The sequence below is a fragment of the Eumetopias jubatus genome, unplaced genomic scaffold, assembly GCF_037043125.1.
Source record: "Eumetopias jubatus isolate StellerSeaLion01/CBP00866 unplaced genomic scaffold, mEumJub1_p1.0 scaffold_10, whole genome shotgun sequence".
In the NCBI taxonomy this organism is placed as follows: Eukaryota; Metazoa; Chordata; class Mammalia; order Carnivora; family Otariidae; genus Eumetopias; species Eumetopias jubatus.
Window position 1 is genome coordinate 83,230,093 of NW_028274816.1, and position 24,376 is coordinate 83,254,468.

Here is a 24,376-nt window from a genome sequence, read left to right on the forward strand (position 1 = left end):
GCTTATGCTTTTTGTGTTCTAAGAAACCTTGGCCTAATCTAAGGTGGCTAAGTCCTCTTTCATGGATTCTTCTGGCAGTTTTATAATTTTAGGTATCACATCTGGGTCTGGGACCTGTTTTGAGTTAATTTTTGTATCTGACGTGAAGAAAGGGGGGATGGTAATATTTTTTCATACAAATATCCAGTTGATCTAACATCATTTGTGGAAGAGCTATCCTTTCTCCGTGGAATTGCATCTTTGTCAATAATCAATTGATCATATTTGTCTATTCTAGTCTCTCTCTATTCTGTACCATTGCTCTAAAAGTCTGTGTTTTCAGCAGTTCCAGACTGCCTTGATTACTGTAGAATTATGATCGGTCTCAAAATCAGATAAGTCCTTCAGCTTTCATCTTTTTGTGTGTGTGTGATTACTTTGGCTATTCTAAGTCTTTTGAATTTCCATATGAATTTTAGAGTCAGCTTGTCAATTTCTACCCCTCCCCCCATGATCCTATTGGAATATTGATTGGGATTGTGTTGAATTAATAGATTGTTTGGTAAGATTACCATCTTAACAATATTGACTGTCTCAATCCATGGACATGGTATATCTTTCCATTTGTTTACATTTCCTTGAATTTTTCTCAGCAAGGTTTGTGTTTTTCAGGATAGAGGTATCAAATGTCATTGGTTAGACTTATTCCTAAGTATTTTACATAGGGGTTTTTTGGAGGGGGTGCTATGAATAGAATTTTTTATTTATTATATTTGCCAGTTGTCTGTTGCTAGTTTTTAAGAATACAATTAATTTGTCTACATTAACCTTTTATCCTGCAATCTTGCTAAATTCACTTCTTAGTACTATTAGTTGTCTTGTAAATTTCGTGGGATTTTTCACATAAAGAATTGTATCATCTGCACACGGGAACAATTTTACTTCTTCTTTTCCAATCTTTATACATTTAGTTTCTTTCCTTGCCTTACGCAGAGGCTATAGCCTCTGGTGTGATACTGAATAGAAGTGATGAAAACAGGCCTGCTAACCTTATCCTGATCATGGGGGAAACAATTTGGTCTCCAGTCATCAAGTATGATGTTAACTGTAGAATGTTTCTAGGTGACCTTTATCAACTTGAGGAGGTTCCCTTGTATGCCTACATTGGGGATGGTTTTTATCATGAATAAGTGTTGGATTTTTGTCAAATGATTTTTCTGTATTTATTCATATATGTATTTTTTGTGGGCATCTCTGGTTGTTATCTTAGGATCAACATCTACAAATGAAGGTAAAGGGTCAAAATGTATAAACATTTTTAAGCCTTCTAGATCCTATTTCTGAATTTCCAGAAAGAGAAATTTGACCTGTATACAGTGCCTCCCCACCCCTGGCTGTGCAAGAGTGTCCCTTGAGGCCCAGAGAGGTTAAGTAGCTTGCCCAAGGTCACACAGGTAGCAGGTGGTGCAGCTGGGATTTGAACACAAGCTCTGTGGCCCAGGTCCTCACCAGCATATTTTATTGCCTCTAAGTTCTAAGTTCAGCAATACAACCCCACTTACTCTGCTTTACTTATTTTTTTAAGATTTACTTAATTTATTTATTTGAGAGAGATTGAGTGCGAGCACAAGCAGGGGGAGGGACAGAGGGAGAAGCAGACTCCCCACCAAGCAGGGAGCCCCATGCAGGACTCCATCCCAGGACCCTGGGATCACGACCTGAGCCGAAGGCAGACGCTTAATGACTGAGCCACCCAGGTGCCACTGTTGGACATTCTTTTGTTTTGGTTTGGTTTGGTTTGGTTTGGTTTACATACATTTTTACCTATTAAAGCTATTATTCCCTGTCTTATGTATATATATGTCCTTCGGCTTCTCGTCTTGTTTGTTTTGTTTTAATAGATGTTATTTTTTAGAGCAGTTTTAGGTTCATACAAGAATTGAGAGGAAGATAGCGGGATCTCCCATATACCTCTTGCTCTGACACATGCATATCTTCCCTCGTTATCAGCATCCCACCCCAGAGGGTACATTTGTTACAACTGATAAACCTACATCAACAAATTATCACCCCGAGTCCATAGTTTACATTAGAGCTCACTCTTGGTGTACATCCAATGGGTTTTAACAAACGTGTAGTGACATATATCTAACATTATAGTATCATACAAATATGTAAACCAAACCAAACCCTTGAATAATGTGGTGGTTAGAGGTGCCAACCCCCCGCACGCTCAAAAATCCACATATAACTTTTGACTCTCCAAAAACTTAACTACTAATAGCCTACTGCTGATCGGAAGCCTTACCAATATCATAAAAGATCAATTAACACATATTTTATATATATTACATATTGTACTGTTACAATAAAATAGTAGGCTAGAGAAAATAAAATGTTATTAAGAAAATCATAAGGAAGAGAAAACATACGTACAGTACTGGACTGAATTTATGAGAAAAAAATCCGCTTGAAGTGGACCCATGCAGTTCAAACCTGTGTTGCTCAAGGGTCAGGGGCAGCTTGCCTCCCGGCAGACTCCTGAGGGGGAAATTATTTGCATTAATTTATTGATTGACCAATTAATTCAAGACACTATGCTCGGGACCTACGACTGGGGTTCCACGGGTTCAAACTAGAGCCAAGTTGATGGAAGCCTTGGGTCTCCTTGGCGTAGTGCATGTGTAGACATGACTGTATGGCCACCTCGGTCACCTAGCGTGACATCTGTTTCCCCATCAAGACCCGTTGCCATGAGGGAACGACTGTATCTTGGTGGCTTCTGCATCACCAGCTCCAGGTGTGGTCCTGGCAGAGAACACATGGTCATTTAATCCTCGAGCCTGGGATGAACGTGCAAAATGTCTGTGAACTTTGAAGCGGTGGAAAAAGAACAGTAAAGAAATAAGATCTGGGGGAAATTGAAATCAGCACAGTTTTTATTTTTTATCTGTTTACACGTGGAGAACAGTTTGGTTTTAAGAATATTCAAATGTGCCGTGTGTAATTTGGGTTGTTCATAAAATTATTATGTGTGGTGCATTAAAATGAAACGGATGGTTTATTTAGGCAATCTCTCCCGAAATACTACAAGTTAAAAATGTGTCATAGATAGAGCCAGAAAGACGCTAAACTCCAAGGAATGTAGCATCTCTTAGTTTTGGTTGTTTTTCTGAGGATCTCACCAAAATGCAGAAACAGAAACAAAAAAGAGCAAAACGAGCATGGTCACAGCTGAACACAGGGAGTTCTTCGTCACCTGGTAACCCGGGCCACGTCAGGTGGTTGGAGATTAAACCGGGCCTCGAATTCTCGGCAGCAGCAGCAGCAGCAGCTCCTACGGAGGAGGGCGGTGTGCGGGTCCCCACTCCCTGAGTCAGGCCCGCCCACCAGTTGCTTTGGCCAATGGGATGTGGCGTGAGTGACGTAGGCGAGTCCAGACCCGGCAGCAGGTGCCTCCTGGCTCGCTCCCATGTAAGGAAGCCCAGGCACAGGAGGCAAGGCACCACGAGGGGAGAGAAACCCGGCCGACGGCAGCACAGCCCCCAGGCCTTGTGGACAGAGGCCATTTCAGCACCCCCACCCCCACCCCGCACCTGCTCCAGCTGCCTGAGCGCCCAGCAGAGCCCCTGACTCAGCCCCGCCCAGCCAGAACTGCGAGCAAGTAAGAGGGCTTGTTTTTAAGTTGCTAAGTTTTGAAATCATTTGTTACTCGGCAACAGATAACTGGTGTATATATAGGAAGGGTCTCTTTTCAGAGAAAGCTTGACCTCCAAAACTGTTGTGGTTCTCAAGGTCAAAGAGGCATCGGGGCCAGATGTTAACATTTTTAAATTTTAAGATATCCAAACTTCTAAATTTGCCCTTGTTTTTCTTCATCCTGAGCCTTTTGAGTCGACTGAAACAGTAAGTCGATGGAACCCCAGTGGTAGGTCCCGAGCATAGTGTCTTGAATTAATTGGTCAATCAATGAATTAATGCAAATAATTTCCCCCTCAAGAGTCGTGAAAGGGTATAAGCAGCCTCTGCCTGGAGGCAAGCTGTGCCTGGAAGGTGTGTAGTGGACCCTCTCTCTGGGGCCCTTTCCTGGTTTGAAATTGGCTCCTTCCCCTCCAGGGAGGCTGTGCTCCCGGCCGCAGCAGTGGAGAGGGGAGTCTTGGGGAGTCTTCCACCCACGACTGTGCCAGAGTGAGTCTCCGTCCTGGTTCTGTTTTCTGGAAAGCTTGGCCCGCCACATGGGGTGAGCGGGCCGCAGCAGTGTGTTGGCAAGGGCGTGCAGGTTTTGGAGGGTGGTGCTGTGCGCATGTGGTGGTGGGGAGGCTGGAGGAGGGGGCTGGAAATAATGCCATCCTTTGGGGGCTCCCCCTCCAGCCAGGTTTGGAGGCGAGCCCAGGATGGGCCGGCCGGCCTGGGAAGCATGCAGAGCCCATGATCTCCCAGCCGCTGGGGCCTCATTGTTCAATAAGGAGATTATGAGATGCTGCACAAGTGGCCTGGTGGGGGGCTGTCTTCAGGCCTGCCACGGGCCTTGTTTTGCACACAATGACTGTGTAGTGCAGCCCGGTCAGGGTCCACTCTGGAAGGCGGCGACTGCCTCAGCCTTTTTGGGTCCAAGTTTGCTGCATGGCCACAGTGGATCAGCTCATCTACCTCCCTTCCCATCCGCTACCTGTCTGTCCTGTTGGAAAGCCCAGGGGCCCCCACGGAAATGGCAGGACCAGGCTCAGCCCACTTCCTGACACAGGGAGGGAAGAAAAAGCATCCTACACACCAGGACCGTTATTGTTCTAGAAGCAGCAAAGGTTTAAAAAACCAGTCTTTCTCTTTGAGGAAGTTCCAAGTTATGAGGGATTGTGCTCAAACCACCCAGAGTGGCTTTGTGGAGAGACCTGGTGCCTATTGGAGGAAGAGGTGCCTTGGGATTAATCGCCTCCGACACTTTTATGCTCTGGGCTAGAACAGAGAGACATGATAAAGCAATCACTGTGGAATCTCGGTAGGATGCTGGGGTTGGGGCCTGGAACTGATGCATGCTTTACTCTGGTTACGTTTTAGTGGGCATTTGCTAGATATTGCTGGTAAATCTCAAGAGATGGCATTTAACCTATGGTATGGCTGAACCCATGTAAGAAAATATTTTGCAACTAGGGTTTTGAACAAATTCGTAAACTAAAAAAAAAAAAAAAAAAAAAAAAAAACAGAATAGGGCACCTGGGTGGCTCAGTCGGTTAAGCGTCTGCCTTCGGCTCAGGTCGTGATCCCAGGGTCCTGGGATGGAGTCCTGCATGGGGCTCCCTACTTGGTGGGGAATCTGCTTCTCCCTCTGCCTCTCCCCCTGCTTGTGCTCGCACACACTCTCTCTCAAATAATTAATTAAATCTTAAAAAAATAAATTAATTTAAAAAAACAGAATAAGTGGGGTTGTGTTGCTGAACTTGGAACTTAGAGGCAATAAAATATGCTGGTGAGGACCTGGGCCACAGAGCTTGTGTTCAAATCCCAGCTGCACCACCTGCTACCTGTGTGACCTTGGGCAAGCTACTTAACCTCTCTGGGCCTCAGTTCCTCTTCTGTACAGGAGGGGTAATGACACGACTCATTTCAAAGGATTATTGTGAGGATATATGTAATAAATGCACATGAGGAGTGGCTAATACAGGGCCAGGCTCAGACTGTTTAATAAATGTTCATTATTCATATTATGAGTATCAATAACCCCCATGTTTTCTAACTGAACCATAAACGGAACCAGGGTTTTTTCAGGAAAATAGTGAACTTAACGGGACTTAAATGGAAGCCCCATGCTGTCTAAAGTGGTCACGAAGCAGCTTCTCGTAGAGAGCTCTGAGGACCAGGGTGCCCAGCGCCCAGGGCTCTGCCGCTGTTGATCCCGCACAAGACTCCGGCATTATCCTCACTTTGCACCTGGGGACACGAGGCTCAAAGGGGCTGGGTGACCTGTCAGGGTGAGCTCATCTGTCATTAGGGCAGCTTACTGCCTTGGTTGACATGGGATGCACTTTGACCGTAACCATGCGTCCCCTTCCACACGAAAATGGGACTCATTCATTCATTCATTCACGGTGTCTGTGGAGAGCCCGTCACCTGCGTGGCGCCTCCAGTCCTGTCTGTGTGTGTTCGTGCCTGGGCCCATGTTGAAATGTCTCCCCCACACCCTCCCTGCCCCGCCCCCGTGGCCATGACACGACCTCCCCCACCAGCTCCCCGTCCAGTGCCGATGCCCACCTGCGGTTCCCGGACGGCACCGGCCTCCTGCAGACCCCGCGCTGGGACGAGCCGCAGAGGGCCTGTGCCCTGGAGCAGATCTGCGGCGTGTTCCGTGTGGACCTGGGGCAGATGCGCTCCCTCCGCCTCTTCTTCAGGTGAGAGCGTCTCTGGGCAGCTTCCTGGAAGGTGGCTAGTGGTGCAGGGGTCCCGGCGGGCGGGGCTTTGGGTCCAGGGACAATGCCGGCCTTCCCAAATGTTTGCTTCCCGACATCACTAAGCTGGAGAGCAATGGTCCCCCACGATGGCTGCTCCCAGGAACTGGGTCGGGGCAGCTACCAGCCTCCTCCACCTGACCTCAGGGTGACAGTGGCCTGCTGTGGCTTGTAACTCTGGCTTGGAGAACAGCCAGATGGGGGCCGCACAGAAAGCAGCTACAGGCTTCTCCCAGTTACCCACGGAGAGGCTTTGCAGCTCAGCCTGTGTGTGCAGGACGGGGCCCTGGCTTTCCAGAGGGAGGCTCTCCTTTCTCATGGTGGGCGGACTAATAGAGTCCTGTCTCGTGGCTACATCAAATCTCTCCTGAAAAGCACAGCAGCCCAGCCACAGAATAGCCCCAACCGAAGACCTGTGCTCGAAGCAGGTGTGTCCCCAGAGGGTTCCAGACCCGGAGCCACATTCTGGCTGTTTACGGAAGGGCAGGCAAGGTTGGGCTGATGGCCCTGTTGGATGTGCAGTGAGTTTCCCTGGACGATTCTCCCTGAGTGAGAGGAGGAGTCCATCCCAGACCAATGGAGGAGGCTCTCTCAGGGCCCGCCCCACCTGGGTTCAAAATCTGATTCCACCCAACGCCAGCCACCCCTGGATCTCCCGGGCAGGAAGGAGCATACGGGGGAGGGGACGCAGGGCCACAAGGGCAGCCCTCCTTTCCGGAGTCCCCAGGAGAGGGCTCTTTTCCTTCTTCAGCCAAGCGGGTGGTGGGTTCCTTGCAGGTGTAGTGCTGTCCCCCTGCAGCCAGCAGCCGAACTCCAGGGGCTTTCTTGTTTCCTGCCTCTGAGGTCAGTGATAGGGGTCTCTGATTATACTTGGAAATCAAAGCCGGGGTTTCCATCTTCGTTGCCCTGTTCCCTTCCCCTGCCGCGGCCGCCCAGTGATGAGGCCTGCACCAGCGGCCAGATGGTCCTCGCCAGCCGCGAGAGCCAGTTCAAGGTTTTCCACTTCCACCACGGCGGCCTGGACAAGCTGTCCGACGTGTTTCAGCGCTGGAAATACTGCGTGGAGACGCACCTCAAGGACCAGGTAGCCCAGGGGGGCGGAAGGGCGCTGCCGCGGGGGGGCGGGTAGGTGTCCTGAGGCCCGCCCCCCGCGGGGGAATCCAGGGCTCCCCCCCCCACCCCGCACAAAGGCCTCACAGGGTGTGACCTCGGGGGCCCCTGGCGGTCCGTGGTCGCTGTGGGGCCGGCAGAGTGGCAACTTCGGATCTGAAGCAGGCCCAGGTCTTGTAAAGTCAGTGCTTTGCACTTGAAAAATCATGTTTTGACAAGGCTTCCTGCCATATTTTGCTCAATCTACATACAAATGTAATAAGAGCTCTTTAATTATCTGTTCAAGATACTGTATGTGCTTATTAGAAAGGGGCTGACTTTAAGATCCCCTTCCTTCCCACAGAGCCTCCTGCTGGCTCTCCTTATTACAGTAGTATGGCTTGCTTTTCCCCCTACATCGAGCAACCTTTGATTTTTGAATTAAATGTCAGCTGCAGTTTTGCCCTGGATTCGTGACTGCCCGTGGAGACAACCTGACAGGCGGGCTCCCTGCTCGGGGAACAGCGGTCTCTTTGTTTGTGGCCAATCACATGTAATTTATTGTAGGCCCTCCCGGCAGAGGGAAGTTGGGCCATTCGAGGCATTAATTCCGTTTTTTGCGGCCGGCTGGGGGTCGTGGAGAGAAGGGGGGGGGCCTGTCGGGGGGGGGCGCCGTGGTCCATCGGTTGGTCGGTCAGTGGGAGTGGGCCGGGGGAGCCCAGCGACCCGGGAAACCGATGTTAAGATGAAGGTATTTTCGTTTTAATTGCATCTAATTACACTTGCCATTTAGGGGTCTGTATGCGGGGAGAGCGGGTCCCCCTCCTTTCGGGGTGTGGTGGGGAGAGAGGGGGGCTTTTCTGTCCTGGGGAGAGCGGGCCGGCTTCGGGGGCCCGCCCGCCAGGTGCTTATCTCCTGGAGTTTCCGGACTCCGTCCGGGCCAGCAGGTCACTGACGAAAAGACGTGCATGCAGTTCTCCATCCGACGCCCCAAACTGCCCTCCTCCGAGACGCACCCTGAGGAGAGCATGTACAGGAGGCTGGACGTGGCGGCCTGGCTGCGCCACCTGAACGAGCTGGGCCAGGTAGAGGAGGAGTACAAACTGCGCCAGGTAAGCCGGGGGCACCCAGGGCCGCCTCCTGGGGGGCTGCCCCCTTGTGTGAACACGCCCGCCCGATAAAGCAATCAAAGGCTCGGCGTTGAAAAGGAAACCTCGGGAGCGGGCTTGGGGGACCCGGAGTCAGGCTGCATAGAACAGCTCGCAGTGAAATGCAGCGCTTCCAAAACCGGGATTAGGCCATGACGTGAGAACGACACGTTAATCTGAGCGCCACACCAGGGTGGGCATTGACATTGAAATGAGCCTGGCTGTGTGCTGTATGGGAATGGAGGGCCGCCACTTTCCCTCCAAACATGTGCAAATCACAGCGACCTGAATCAAGGCATCAGCTGTCACCGAGGCGCAGCAAAGCCCCCAAAACACAAATCTCCGGGGGCTGGGGGTGCTTTGAGCCGCCCTGTGTTGGCCCCTCCCCAACTCTGGCCGCTTCCTGCAGGCCATTTTCTTCGGCGGCATTGATGTGTCAATCCGGGGGGAGGTCTGGCCCTTCCTGCTGCGGTATTACAGCCATGAGTCCACGTCGCAGGAGAGGGAGGCACTGCGGGCGCGGAAGCGCCAGGAATACGCCGAGATCCAGCAGAAGAGGTAAGGGCCGCCCGCCCCGGCCTGGCCCCCGGCGGGAGTCAGCCGACCCGGCGATTGGTGGCACAACCCCGCACTGATAATATGTTCCGTGACCCAGACTTTTTTTGGAAAATGGGTCCCAGGCACGGAGTGATAGGCTTGGATAAGAGCCGGCGTTATCCCCGGCGCTCGGCCTGGGGCTGCGGTGCTCCTTGCTCCTCAGCGCCGTGTCAGGGTTTGAGAGCTTGTTCTCACAGACAGAGCTAGGCACCGACGCCCAGCCGGGAACACTGGGCAGGAGCCGACGGCTGAGGTCTCTCTTGGCCCGGCTGAGCCCAGGCCAAGGCCCGCTCTGCTCCCCGACACTGGATAACCAGCCCCCCCAAGTTAGTGGGGAACCGGAGGGTTTGCCGCTGGCAGCAGCCCAGCCCCCATCAGGAGCAGGGGTGGGGAGGGACGGGCCCTGCCTGGAGCATGTGTGTGCGTGTGCGTACATGCATGTGTGTGCACACGCGTGCTGCTCGCGGAGCCCCCGGCCGGCGCTCCTCTCTGTGCCAGGCTCTCCATGACCCCTGAAGAGCACAGAGCGTTCTGGCGCAACGTGCAGTTCACCGTGGACAAGGATGTGGTTCGGACGGATCGGAGCAACCAGTTCTTCCGAGGTGAAGACAATCCGAATGTGGAGAGCATGAGGTACCTGCCCTCCCCAGCCAGCGAGGTTCTCCCGGAGGGGAGGAGAGCCCTCCCCCCCCACCATTCCACTTCCTCACCTGCCACTCTGGGTCACCTTACCCCTCGGACTCCGCCGGCCTTCTGGGAAGAAAAGGAACAGCAGCAGGGGTGGGGTCTGTCTTCCAGGTCCAAAAGCAGAGGCTCATTAGCTACTTTAGGCAACATCAGTCCACGTCTTGTGGCTGGTCCCTCCCCAGGGTACCAGCAAAGCCTCCCATCCCCTGGGCCTCCACCAAGCCTGGCTTGCTTGGCTCCCACCAGCCCTGGATGAGCCTCCCTCTGAGCCTCCCAACAAGTGGTCCTCCGGCCGATGAAACCACACAGAGCCCGAGACTTGCATCTCTGACATTCTGCCACCTGGCAAATGATGGCACAAAATTCACAGCCCGTACAAATGTCCCCGTGCACCCATCCTTTGTCACAGGTGGGCAGCCACCATTAAGAAAATCAGACCCACATACTCTCTTTCCCCTGCTCTGGAGGTTTGGGCCTGGCCAGGGGCTCCTGTAGGCCGCTCCATTTCCCCAGACCCTGAAGACAGTGCCCAGGGCTACCTTCCTTGCCCTGAGATTGAGGTGAAGGGGGCGCATCCTGGCAGCCTGGCGTCTCCAGCCTGGGCAACACGCCACCAAGAGCACAGCAGGGGTGGGCTGCTTTGAGGCCCACTCTCACTGACTCCCTGCTCTCTGCCCTGCGTCCCCAGGAGGATCCTGCTGAACTATGCCGTATACAACCCAGCCATCGGCTACTTTCAGGGCATGTCAGACCTTGTGGCACCCATCCTGGCCGAGGTCCTGGACGAATCAGACACCTTCTGGTGCTTTGTGGGTTTGATGCAGAACACGATATTCGTCAGCTCTCCTCGAGACGAGGACATGGAGAAACAGCTGGTGAGGCTGGGCCGTGCGGGTTAACAGTGTGCTGGGGGAGAGCACGCCGCCTCCTGCCCTTGCTGCCCAAGGTCTCGGTGGCCACGTGTGGCGTGGCTGCTATGGGTCAACAGGCAGAAAAAGCCAGGGTGGGCATTGCCAATGGGGCCTGGGGCCTTAGCCGTGGGCCTCTGCTAAGGCCAAGCTCTGTGGGAGGAATGCACGTTATTCCTCAGTCCCACGACACCCGCTGCCATCCCCACCCCATGCTCCCTGAAGGCTGGGCTGTGGGGGGCGGTCCCTCCCCTGGTGGAGGGGTGAGGAAGGGGAGGCCCCTCACACCTGGCCCTGTGCTTTACAAGATGGGTGTCCAGGTATATCTGGGCTGCTCCCTGCAAGGTTCCAACATAGGATGCAGAAATAGGAGGGGCTCCTGAGGCTCCCCTGGGCAGTCGCCACGCCCCACCCCGGGCCCAGGCCTCCCCTGCAGTGCCCAGCCAGCACACCCCCTCCTCATGGCCTCCCCTCACCTGCACAGACCCAGCAGCTCTGAATATTGGGGGGGAGGGGGACAGGCAGAGCTGGTAAGGCAGGGCCAGGAGGCTTCAGTCAGCACTCGAGGCAGCTCCTGTGTGTTCCAAACACCTGCCGAGTGCCGGGTGGAGGGCACTGGGCTGTGGTCTTGGCTCTCCAGTCCCAGAGAGAACCCCAGCTGGGAAGCTGACAGAGACCGGAAGTAGGCAGGCAGGCGGATCGGGCAGACGCCACAGCACATGGGATGTGCCCAGACTTGGCCGAGCACAGGTTCGGGCAGTGATACTGTGCGGCCTGGACTTTTGGGACCGGCCATGTCAGGAGCGATGAGGAAGGAGCGGAGCAGAGCTGGGGTCTGACTGTGGATGGGAGCCGAGCACAGCAGGGGGTCTGAGGACCAGGGAGCCAGGGTCCAGGAGGTGTGGCTTGGAAGGCCAGGGGACGTCCGCATGGGGTAAGGGAGGGGTAGGCCGCAGGCATGGTCTTGACGCTGTGGTGGGCCGGTCACAAGAGATCCTCAGACTCAGCCCCTCCAAGGGCCCCAGCAGCTGTCTCCGGTGGGAATGATGGGTTGCTTGTGTGGGAGGGGACTGTGAGTCACGGAGCCCTGCCCCAGGTCCCCCCCACAACACACACCCCCCCCACCCCCAGCTGCCCCCTCTCTGCATTGGCCCTGTGATGTCAGGTTTCCACGGCACCTGGGGAGGTAATTATGGGGTCTGACGTGTTTCGCTCCTGACGGGCTCATGCAGCACGCGGCCCCGTGACTCATTAGCTGCCAGAGATGGATATTCTCAGGGCTCTGAAGTCAGCAGCCTGAGCCGGGCGCTGCCAGAAGGAGCCTCGATCTCGTCCCTTACCCATGTCACTGGGTGGTGACCTTACGTGCAGGAAACAAGCACCCTGAGGTTCAGAAATGCCCCCTCCCTGCTCTAAGTCAGCTCTGGAAGATGATGGGTCTTGGTGACGGGAAGGTGGTTGGACTGGGAGTTCCGTGCATGATCTGCTCGCCCTCCCCAGGAGGAGGGAGCGGCAGAAACCGCCCTGTGTGGTGGCTGAGACCCGGGGAGCCTCCGGTCCACAGCAGGGCGGCATGCTCTGCCTGCCCCGGGCTGTGCCTCCAGAGCAGTCTGAAATCTGGGATGACCTAGCCAAGACAGGTGTGAGTCCGACTCCAGCAGCAGAATAATGTAAGCCGGTGCGGGCGCAGCCGACAGAGGCCCCGTGCTCGGCATGCATGCTTCTCAGGCTGGGGGCCCAAGGAAGGGCCTCAGTGGGAGTGGGCATCTTGGGCAGAGCCTCGGGGCTCACTGGTCCTGGCCTCACCCCCAGCTCTACCTGCGGGAGCTGCTGCGGCTGACACACCTTCGCTTCTACCAGCACCTGGTCTCGCTGGGTGAGGACGGCCTGCAGATGCTCTTTTGCCACCGTTGGCTGCTGCTGTGTTTCAAGCGCGAGTTCCCCGAGGCCGAGGCGCTGCGCATCTGGGAGGCCTGCTGGGCGCACTACCAGGTGAGCCAGGGCCAGGCGGCTGCACCCTGCGGGGGGCGGGGGGGCCCTCCGGGGTCCCCTCCTCCACAGCCCCAGCCCCCATAACCCACACACCCGCACCGCACCAGGCCCCTGCCTTCTCGTCGTCCCCAGGGGCTGCCTTCAGACCAACAGCTCGCCTCCCAGGTAACTGAAACAGATGTGAATTGCCCACTGACTGTGCTCATTACCACGTCCTGGGGCCCGGCTCCCTGCTGCCACAACCAATCGGTGCGAGGGTGACATCGCTGAGGGTGAGCAGGCCCCCTGCAGCCCCGGCCACCAGGCCCTCCTTCCCCGCTCGCTCAGGACCGCGCAGGGAAAGAGCCTGAGTCCCTGCGTCCCTGTCATCCCCTCCGGAGAGCCCAGGACCCACCACCCCTCCCCAGATTTCCACTGCAAAGCCTCCAAGAGCGTGCGTCCCTGGCCCGTGGCTTTAACAGCCAACTTAGCAACAAGCTGGCCATGTTGAAGGATGCGCAAGTCTCTCTGGATCCATCAGCCTTTAAAAAAAAAAAAAAAATAGTATTGACACATCCGGGAGGTGGCCAGGATCCTTTCTGCAAGAGCCGGCTCTGTTCTCGCCGTGGAAGCCGGCAGCTTCCATTAAACAGGCCTCAGAGGTCGATGGGACGCCCGGCCAACCCGCAGACACATGAACCGGCGGCTGCACTCTTGCTGGTGTTGCAGGAGGAGCTTCTCTGAGGGCGGCAAGTCCCAGGAAGCCGCACTGGTGCCCCAAGCCATCTCCGGACCCGCCTGCCCGGGCCCCTGACCCGCCCCCTGGCCCGGGTCTGGCCCTGCTGCCTGTCCTGGATTAGTGTGCCGGACCACATTGGGCCACATGGGCCCTGCCCCTTGATGACATTAGTGGCGCAGGGGTGGGGAGGGGCGGGGGGGTGGGTGTAGGCTACTTCCTCAGGAGTGAGGGCCATGAGGGGGGGGCTCTTTTGAAGTGATCCCTCAGAGAGAAAGGCTCTATTCTATCTGTTTACTACTCATGTGTCTGTGGGGGCTGGACTGCCCCAGGCCTGTCCCGTGAGTGGAATTAGTCTTGTCCTGCTGCCCAGCCCTGTGTGGGACATGCCTCACCCCTTCCTCCCCACACACTTGTCTCTGAGAGGAGCTGCACACCCCCCTTCCCGGAATCCTGCTGTCTCCCACCCCGGGCCAGAGCGTTCTGAGCCAAAGCAAGAACAAATCCATTCCGGATTAGTTCACAGGAAGGGGGCAGGCAGCCCGGGGCCCCACAGCCTGGGGGACGTTTCTGTCCAGAGCAGGCAGGGCGCGGGGCATTGCTGACTCTGACCTCAGAGGAATTGTGGGCTCCGCCCGGCCAGCCTAGCTGTTCCGTCTGGCCGGCCAGTCAACATTGGGAGACTAAACATGGGCTTCCTGCTGCTCCTTACTCTTCCTCTGCCCTCGGGGGCCAGTGTGAGTCAAAGGCAGCGCCCCCTCCAAGCATCCGGGCAGGGGAACACACAGGATGCGCCCCAGTCAAATGCCAGCCGGCGGAGCGCCGGCTTCCTGCTGCGTGCCTGGTGTTGCTGGGCAGTGGTGTGAGGTGGTCTCCAAGGAGGGCAGCAGGGTCCCCGGTGGAGTCCTTGAAGAGATAGTGAAAGACAGCCGGATCATGGTAACCCCTCCGTGGGGGCCGTCAGGAAGCTGTCTTGCTCCTCTCTGTTAGGATCTTCTTGATTTCTTAGCAACAAACCTAGGGGTCATCTCTGGGACAAGAGTTGGGATGTTCAGCCTGGAGGGAGGAAGACACTGACCAGAGGGTAACTGCCAGAAAGTTCTTTCTCGCTGGCCTGTTCCACAACCCACTGGGGCATATTCGCACCCAGCCTCTGCGTGCACCTTTACGAGCTCTTCTCAGCGCCTTTATGAATAGACTTCACAATGAGCATGCACCAGCCCTCAGAGGACGCTGTGACGGAATGCACCCAGAGGGCTCCCCAGCAGCAGCCCGTGGGTAGCACGAGTTTGTCCCCTTTGCATGTCACAGCAGCCTTTGGGTGTAGGTACTGACCGTGGCCCGTGTGCAGTGGGGAAACAGGATGAAAGAGGCGGGCGGCTTGCCCAGGACCACACGAGCCCAGACAGCCTCACCCCACAGCTCTGCGCTCAGCCTCCACCTGGGGCCTTATCTGAACCCTGCTCTCCTCCTCCTCAGACGGATTACTTCCACCTTTTCATCTGCGTGGCCATCGTGGCCATCTACGGGGATGATGTCATTGAGCAGCAGCTGGCCACCGACCAGATGCTCCTGCACTTTGGAAACCTGGCCATGCACATGAACGGGGAGCTCGTTCTCAGGAAGGTGAGTGCCTGCCCCTCCCCCAAGTGTCCCCACCCACCAGGCTTGCAGAGCCCCACCCCTTGGCCACAGAGCCCCGCCCACGCCCCAAGGCTTGGACGCAGGCCCCGCCCCGTGTGCGCCTGGGGGCTCTCCCTGCGGAGGCCGCTGCACAGAGCTAGTTCACCATCAGGCCCGGACGCCAGAACCTCCTCCGCTGCGTGGAATGAACAAATTATCCGTCTTCATAGACAGCCTCCCCCCCCCGCCCCCACCACCTTGGGGCACCTCACTCACAGCCCAGAGCCAGGCAGATTGAGAAGGCAGCTTTGGGGGAGGGCCGCCGTGTCTCATCCAAGGCTAGTGGAAGGAAGGGGCACCACGCTAAGCTTGGCCACACCCCACTTCCCAGCCTCCTGCCCGCGATGCCGCATGTGAAAGCTCTGTAGTGGTCTTCGGGAGCTTTAAGGAGCGACGCAGGGGCCAGCGGTCTCATGGGTAGGAAGTGGGCACAGCGCTGCCCACGACAGCGGGAACGGAGCCCGCAGAGGCTGAAAGGCCGAGCCGCGGGGCGGCCGGAGCGCTGGGGCATCCTAGCTGGGGGCCGAGTCGGAGGGGGCAGACCCAAGGGCAGGGACTGCCACTGAGGCGGGCCCCTGGGCCGCCCTTGGCGGGCCTGCTCACCCTTCGGATGAAGGCCTTTGGGAGCCTGCCCCACCCCCACCCCCATTCTCTCTTTGCAGGCCCGCAGCCTGCTGCACCAGTTCCGTCTCCTGCCCCGCATCCCCTGCAGCCTGCACGACCTGTGTAAGCTGTGTGGGACCGGCATGTGGGACAGCGGATACATGCCCGCCGTGGAATGCACGGGCCACCACCCGGGCTCGGAGAGCTGTCCCTACGGGGGCACGGTGGAGACGCCTTCGCCCAAGCCCCCCAGAGAAGGCAAGAAGGGCCCAAAGGTGCCTCGGGAAGGCTTCGGTTTCCGCAGATAGGTGGGGCTCCCTGCGCTGGACGAAGGTGGAGGGGACCTCAGCAGTGGTCCTGGGCACGTGGGAGGGGACGGGGGATGGTAGAGAAACGTAAGGAAAAAGACTTGGGGCGACAGGAAGGGAACATTTTCATAGTAATGACGTAAGCAGAGTCTTGAAGTGACTGAAGTAAGGCCCACCAGCTACCCAGAGAAAAGTCACCTCCCAGAACAGTGGGGCCGGAGTGCGCGGCCCTCCGGCCTGGAGAGGCAGGCTGGCTGGCTTCTTGGGCTGCCTGCCTGTGGTGGGTCTCAGCGTGCCTCAGGGACTCCGCCGCGGCATCAGCACCGGGCGGCACTGCCAGGCAGCGAGAAAGGCCTGCTCCCGCTGCAGCACAGGGACTGCAGAGCAGAAGGGGGCCCCATCCAGGCCAGGGACATCTTTGCAAGCTGGACACGCCTCCTCATCGGGCCCCATTTTCTGAGCGGGCCAGTCTCAACTTTGCACAGTTTCATGAAGATGTCTGCAAAAAAAAGAAAAAGAAAAATCCTGGTGACTTCACGGTAGACAGGTGTAGGAGCAGCCTGAGGGTCTGAGAGGCTGGGGGCTCTTCAGTGTCCGTTTACACATTTTATACTCCTGGTATGTGAAAGAACCTGCCTGCCGCTGAGCCCGAGCCTCAGGCTGTTGGGGGTTGTTGGACCCCTCTCCCGTAGTTGCGGGGGATGGTTCTACATGAGGATCTCTGTTTAAGGTCAAGCTCACCCAACACAGCAGTCTGCTGGGGGCCGCGTGGGGTGGGCTGTGTGGGCGCCGACGAAATCTCCTCTGTCTGAGGGAAGTGGGACTGCATTAGCTGAGCACCCGAGACAGAAGCATCCAAGAGGCCTGGAAGGACCCCCGCTTCCCTGCAGGGCCTGCACCGTGTGACCGGGGGCCTTCTCAGGTAGCATGGCGCAGCGGCGACCCCATAATGTAGCCAGCACTCAGGACACCGTTCCCACCTCCAGAAGATTCCTGTCGGGTGATCCTTCTGGGATTTAGGGAGACGGACAGAGGAGGGCGTGGGAGCTCCCGACCAGCTGGAAAGCATCCAGCCATCTGCACAGAAAGCCGCTTCTTGAGCTGGTGGGCTCACAAAGGCTTGAATCCTTCCCTGAATCCTCCTGCACACCCGTGAAGTGCTAAAGGTCGTCGTGGGGACACCACCTCGACGGAGGCTTCTTCCTGCTCTCTGCTCCTCTCCCTGGAGAGTGAGCCACGCTGCCGGTGCCACTTTAAAAAGATGTTTATCGACAGAAGAGAGGAAGTTACCAGCCTCCTCCTTCGAAGCTTGTCTATTCTCCATGAGCTCAAGTCCTCCAGCATCTCCGAGTTCCCAGAGCCTTCTGGGGAGAGCCCCCTGGAGCCCCCTCAGTCCCCAGATCTTGGGGCGCTGGCCGTTTCAGCCCTGCAACAGGGTCCAGGCTGGGTGGGGTGGACTTCTCACTTGCTCTGCGTCTGGGAAAAGGGGATTGCCTTTCTCTGCTGGCCCCCGTCTGCTGCGGAAAAGGTGCTGCACTGGTCCTGCGTTGGAAACGGCCTCCCTGTGAACAGGAGTATTGGCTAACCACCGCGCTGCAGCAGGGCTGTGTGATGAGTAGCCCCCAGCCCCATCTCCCACACCGTCCAGGGTCAGCAGTTTAGACTGGGCACTTCTGGTCTTGGCTGGGTGTGTTCCCATATCTGGTCAGCTGATGGTTACCTCCCAGAGGAGCTGCTCACGTGTGTAGAACTCAGACCTGGCACCGTCTCTTGCCTCCGTGCTGCAAGCTCACCCCGGTCAAGGCAAAAATGCTGGAGCAGAAATGCACAGGTGCCTTCCTAAGCCTCGGGGGAGGCCACTCCTGCTGTCATCCCATTGCCAAAGCGAATCCCATGGCTGGACTCAGCATCCAGAGGTGGGGGGAGTGGACCCCTCCCTTTAGCAAGAGGCACTGCACAGTGATGGCAGGGGGCTGGGAATTCAGAGGGTGAGGAGCTGGGCTGTGGGTACGGCTGCCACCCCCTCCAGGAACTTTTGGGGCTCTCCTGTCAGGGGCAGGACTTCTCCCGGGAAGGCAGGAGATGCCCAAGGGGCAAGAGGATGCTCCTCATCTCCTCCTGTCTAGGAGGTAGCAGCCGTGCATTTTTCTGAGATGCCTTGTGCCTTTGGGCTGCTGTGCATGTGGGGTGGGGGGTGTCCAGGGATCCCTTCACTTTGGAGGACCCTGGATACAGAGCATTCATGCTGAATCTCCCAGCTCCCACAGCTCCCCAAGACCCGTACCAAGTGCCACCCTGCCCTCACTGCTCCCACCTCACACCCCTGCGCTGAGCAGGGCCCCAGAGATCTACGCCTCTTAGAGCAGCCAGAATCTCAGAAGCCGAAGACCTGGTTGTGTGGGCTCTGGAGGGCTGGGGAAGGCCTGCCTTGCAGGGCTCCCTTAATCTGGGTGCAATTAGAGGAAACCAGCCAAAAACCCTGCAGCCCCAGGATTATTCCCAGCCAGCAAAAGGCATTAGGGTGATAATTCCGTCATTAGACTTCTAGCCTTCCCACCTCCCAAACGTGCAAATATGGGATAATCAGCCCGGCACGGCCATCCTCGGTGATGCTGCTTATTTAACCCATTTTTTTTAAATGACACTTAATGTTATTGGCTGGTGTGCGTGTGCACGCATACTTAATTTCCCCACCGCTAATGTCTGTGCTGACGTTCCAGGATGTCGCCGGGGCCCCTGGGAAGAGAGGGAGCCTTTGATATGCTCCTCCTGGCATAGACGGGGCAGCATGGCAGGGGCTCGCCGGCCCAGGGAGGTTTCACGCTCCCAGGGAAGAAGGGGTGGCAGGAGGATGCTGGGTCCTGGGAGGGTGGGGGACGCATAGGGTGGCGGGGTTGGGGCCTGGTTAGGTGCAGAGAACAGTGTGCTATTCCAGAAGGCTCCAGCTCGAGTCCCAGCCAGGAAGACTTGGAATCCACAAGTTGTGGGAATTGGTGTCCTTGAGCCCATCAGTGGGGGTGGAACGGATGGGGTGGGGAGGGGCCCCAGCCCACCTCTGCAGAAGGGGGGGGTCTGCAGTCCAGGAGGGGAGGCCTAGCTCCATTGGCGCGCACATGCACACCAGCTCTGTCTGCACGCCATCAGTAGGCATGTTGTCCTGGTCTGCTGCAGACGTCAGGCAGCATGCAGGTTTTCAAATCCTGACTTCAGGCACGTGTCCTTTGAGTTTTTCTGTAAGAGCCCAGCCTGAAGCCCCATCCGGGGCGGGCATCTGGACAGGACGAAGCTTCTGGTCCTAAGACAGAGGCTTCTCCCAGGCTAAGTGGCGGTGGCTGGCAGAGGTCAGCCACACTGATCTTCGACGGGTGGACGTACGGAAATGGGGCAAAGACTGGGGGCCTTCGTGGTGGGGGGTGGTGCTCTGTGGCTTCCCCCTCGGTTTTTGTGAGGTCCCTCCAAGCTCTTGTGGCCGTTTCTTGTTTGGTAGACGTCTGTGGCAGTGCTCGGGATGATGGGAGTCTGCTCAGGGCAATGCCCTGCGGAAGCCTTGGTCCTCCGTCTGGCCTCCCCTCCCCCGCAGGGAGGCTGGCGGGTGTCAGGGACACCGGGTTCACCCGGCGAAGAAAAGGAAACTTCTTCCAGTCTGTCTGCCCAGCAGAGGCCCCTGGTGGCCGCCCCGTAGGGAGAAAGGAAGAGGCGTTCCCCCCGGGAAGACCCACACACATGTGCAGGGGTGTGGACTGAGCCAGAGGAGGTGGCCCGAGGCCAAGGGAGGGACCCGAGGCTGGACATGCCACCTCCCCAGAGATTCCAGGGAGCCAGACAGCCTAGGATCCCATTAGGCCTGTGTTTCTAAGCCACACGACAAGGTTGTCCCTTAAAGTGGAAACATTCTGTCTCTGAATGTTCCTGGCTCAAAGGGAATGGCCCCAAAACTAACCAGTTTTTGTCCTTCCTAATTGTGAAGGCTGAGACCAGGGCTCCCCCTAGGGGATGAGCAGTGTTGAGCCTCAGTTTCCCCACCTGTAGAATGAGAAGGATGACGCCCACCCACGCACCCCACTGATGGTCGGTGTGAAAGCTCTCCTGAGGGGTGGTTTACCAAGCCCCCTGGGCCGTCACCCGCCACTCGGAAGAGACCACCGGCCTTGGCCTTCAGCAGCTTTGCCCAGGAGCGGCAGCGTGCCCCCGACTCCGGAGCTCTCCCAACTTCAGGAGTCAGCAAACCCACTCCCTCTCATGCCCACCTTGCTGCGAATACCCGGCCGACGGGAAACCTCTCTGTGCCTCTTCTCTAACGTTCACCCCATGCCACCCCACTCCTGCCACCAAGAAAAGTCAACCATGATCCATAACCTCAGCGCTCCTGCAAGATGTTCATCTCTTCAGCGGGAATGTGGTCCATGCGTGCAAGGTCTTCCCCCTCCGCTGTGAAAACCACCCAAGCGAGGACTCTGGCCTCCTGGGTCAGTGCTGTTGGACCCGGGGAGGGGCCTCCCTGGGCCTCCAGGGAGCAGGGCAGGGGTGCACACAACCTGCAGGCATCGGGCCCTTTAAATACATCGCATTGAATTTCTAGGTGGGAAGAGAACCTTCCAGATTCAAAGAGAGCTCAACCACAGGGCTCTCTTCCCTCCAGCACCTCTGCTTTAGAGGGCAGGGCTTTGCGGTTGAAGGAAAATTTTAACGAAACATCCACCATTATCAACAGATTACTGTTGGCCATGGCAAGCAGTTCTTTCTCTGTGTTTTGTTCCGTTTTGTGACTACAGCTACCTGTCAGTCTAGCCCTGCCCCCGGCCCAGCACTGGTCACCACAACCCCCTGGTCACCATGACCCAAAAAGTGTTTCCAGCTCTCATGGATTCCCCTTAAAAAGTAAATAAAATCACACTGATGACAAATGGATGCTATCTGGCACCTCCAGAAGGTCTGGTGGGGTTTGTTAGGCCCACACGTGGCGGGCTCTGGTGCTCGGCGCAGAAGGCCCCCCACGGAAGTGCAAGGAAGGCCCGCAGATGCTTCTTGGGGGTTCCATGATGGGGGAGGGGAAGGGGCAAATGGCGGGGGGTACAGGGGGTGCAGGAGGGCAGGCCAGGGCCAGGAGCAAGGGCGGCTCCTGCCTCTGCCTTGGAGAGGTCGGTGGGGGATTTAATGAAAGGCTGGGGAGGGCCTATGAACCCCCAGCAAGTGGGGGCCCCGAGACTGGCCCCAGCGCCTGGAAGCACACACGGTGTTTTGTTGAGACTCAGCTGCCAGGGCTCCGATTTCAGGAAAAGCTGGAGTCTTGCATTTGAGAACTTTTGTAAGGAGGCAAACAAGGTGAATTTGACCTTGTTGCAGGGGGGTGGGGGGCATGAAGCTGAGAAGCTGTGTCAGCTCCTCTCACCTCATGAGCCCTCCGAGCCTTGCTGCGGGGCCAGGCCCGGGCACTGTGGGAGGGTGGGCAAGGGGAGGCTGGGGGTTGCTCTCGGTTCTCCTGGAGCACGGCGGTAGGGTAATGGGCTCCCAGCCCTCATGGCAGCTCCTTTGGATTTCAAGCTGGTTTTCCACTGTTCTGTGTGTACCTTTCCGTTCTTTGTCCTCAAGGGGCGGAGGGCAAGTGCGAAGCTCTCCTGGGTGTCTGCACAGCTGGGTGTCTCATGCCTGCAGGGCCCGCCTCACCCTCCACCTGCCTGGCCTTGGCCGAGATGTCTGAGAGCTTCGTCAGCCCATCTGCATGCCAGGGGTGCCCCTGCCTGAGGCTGGCTGGGCGGGGGCAGCAGGGCAGGCGATGCATCAGCCCTACATGGCTGGTGGCACCACGTAGGGAAACCTTGGTCCTTTTTGGGGGATGGATGTGCTAATTCCCCATCATGCTGGAAAGCCAGCCCCTGCCTTAACCTGGAACCTGAAGCAGGCAGAGATGGTGCCTGGAACCCGGGGGCGAGAGCAGCTCATCTTCCGGAAGGGATGGTGCAGACCCCACAGCTCAGTCCCACAGAGGGAGCCCCCGCCATAGGGCCGAGGCCTGTCCCCAGCCCCACCCAGAAGGGCTTTTCAAACCTGTAGGGCGATTGGCTCCCTGGGTCTGGTCCAACCAGGATGTGCCAGCAGGATGTTTGTCTTTGCTCCGCTCTGTCCTCCCCTAAATAACGACCCAGTAGTCACGGCTACAGGGACAGCCAAGGGGACATGCCCGGTGACCAGGCTCTTCAGGGCCAGTCCCGGAAGGGCCCAGCCCTCTGCTTTCCTGCGGTCCCGAGGACCTGGCCTGGGACCGGCTTCTACTGCGGTATAGACAGCCGTCCACACCGCACGACATTTCTACCCCTGCTAGCGACAGAGGGGATGTTCCCGGGGGTCTCATTCACCTCGAGTGGCCATCCTGTAGGGAGGCCTGGTGCCATTGTACTGTGGACCTGCCCCAGGGCCTGAGCGAGGACAGCAGGTGGCTGGGGTTTCTGGGACAAGCATATATGTGTCCTGCAAACCCTCCAGGGAGCAAGGACAGGCTGGTCAGTTGCCCACGCCTTCGGGGCCCACGGGGCAAACCGGAGGCACCCTGTGTGTGAACGGCCTCCCCCCACGCTTCTGCACAGGTGTGACTCTTACCTCAGAGCCCCAGGTGAGCCAGACATGTCACATCAGGAGCCCCGGTGACCAGTTCAGTCTGTCATTCCTGGTGTCCTTCCCCACCCACCCACCTAAGGACATGCAGTGAGCAGGGATGGGAGGGGACTCGCGCCAAATACACAGGGCGCTTTCTACTCCTGGCCCTTTGTGGCCACGGAGCCGCCCTGAGTCCAAGCCCAAGGAAGCCCGTGAGGTCTAGCTCTATTCTCTGGCTGAGGCACCAGTGTGGGCATCTTGTCCCGGGGAGGGGAAGCCTCCAGACCAGCGGCCCCTCCACACACGGAGTGGGAGACCCCCCCGCCAGCCCCCTTCACTCCTGGGTTCAAGCTGCCTCCCTCGCCTCTGGGAGCACCGGGCCTCAGGACAGACCCTGCCCCCGGGGGGGGGGGGTAGGGGGCTGCAGGGTGGCTGCAGGCCCTTCCCACCACTGAGAAAAAAACCTCCTGGAGATGACAGGGCACCAGGCTTGCAAGGAAAGTGCAGCGAGAACAGAGGACAGTTGTCCCTACGCATCAACCACACAAGCGACCTCGCGATTGAAGGGCATGTGTGAGCCTTGCCTGTGGGCACGTGTCCATCTGGGGCTGCAGGGGGAGCAGGGCTGCGCAGTCACTTTCACGCCCTCTGCAGACGGGAAGACACCTGCCGGTGGGCTCGTGAGCCCCACCAGGTTTGGCACTGGGACACCCCAGAAGCCCCCTTCCCCACCTGCTTCCCCCTGCATCACAGGAGAGAGCTCAGATCTCTGGGCTCCTGGTGCGTGGACTGTAATTTAGACAAAGTGGCTTGAAAATAGGCCACTCGGTCTCTGTCTATGATAATACATCTGCTTGACAGGTCAGAAGCCACCGCAGCTCTCCCATCAGCAATTTGACACTGAACAAAATAGGGCGCTTTTTATTTTGAGTCGTTGGAGAGAATGGCTTAGTGATTTTCCAAGTCGATGTTTGGGTGCTGAAATCAGGATGCTGCAGCAGGGGCGAGTCCGCGGACCGGGGACAGCAGCCCCTCGGGTTCAGAAACCCCTCAAGCCAGGAGAGACACGTGCAGTGCAACAAAATGGGAAGCCTTCCCCAAGGACCAGATGTGAGGTCTACTGATAAAGTTCATTGATTCCTGGCCATGACTACGCACAATAGAAAAAGATACCGAGGGTCCTTGTGGCCACAAGTTCGTGATGAGTGAGCTCAATGGTCCGGCAGTTTTAAAATCTAATGGTAGAAAACGGCGATGGGCGAGGGCCGGGGAGTCCTTCCGGGGTGGGAGGTCAGAGCTTTGGATTGGGCTCACTGGACACCTGTGGTCAGAATCCGGACACCAGCTTTGAGAAGTCAGGTGGAAGATTCTGAGAGGGTTACCCCCGAGTGGCTGACCCCTCAGTATCCCACCACTCTGCCTTCAGGAACTGTGTGGACTCCTGGTGTGCAGTTCAGTGTCGGTGGGGGAAGCCTGTCCCCCACTGGGCTCCTCACCCGACAAGGCGCACAAGTGCAGGATGGGTTTGGGGGGACAGGCTGGAGTGCTCTGGCTTTCTGTGTTAGCTCAACTGGAAGCCAGCTTTCGGATACACGGTCCCAGTGTCCTGCAAAAGGAAACCCAAGTATCCTTGACA

General features: G+C 57.1%; 1 protein-coding gene across 3 annotated transcripts in view; it reads left to right on the forward strand.

Moving 5' to 3' along the window:
- TBC1D16 (TBC1 domain family member 16) overlaps positions 1 to 21,053 on the forward strand; it is a 75,263-nt gene extending 54,210 nt beyond the window's left edge. For 2 of the 3 annotated variants that reach the window (XM_028112496.2, XM_028112495.2), the window contains 9 exons: positions 6,201 to 6,362; positions 7,356 to 7,503; positions 8,453 to 8,620; positions 9,066 to 9,214; positions 9,752 to 9,886; positions 10,629 to 10,815; positions 12,661 to 12,840; positions 15,035 to 15,181; positions 15,901 to 21,053. In XM_028112496.2, coding sequence (XP_027968297.2) covers positions 6,201 to 6,362; positions 7,356 to 7,503; positions 8,453 to 8,620; positions 9,066 to 9,214; positions 9,752 to 9,886; positions 10,629 to 10,815; positions 12,661 to 12,840; positions 15,035 to 15,181; positions 15,901 to 16,149 — 1,525 coding nt within the window. In that variant the 3' untranslated portion in view covers positions 16,150 to 21,053. The remainder of the gene's footprint in view (positions 1 to 6,200; positions 6,363 to 7,355; positions 7,504 to 8,452; positions 8,621 to 9,065; positions 9,215 to 9,751; positions 9,887 to 10,628; positions 10,816 to 12,660; positions 12,841 to 15,034; positions 15,182 to 15,900) is intronic. The other variant, XM_028112494.2, reaches the window with a different exon arrangement.
- The last annotated feature ends 3,323 nt before the right edge of the window (positions 21,054 to 24,376 follow it).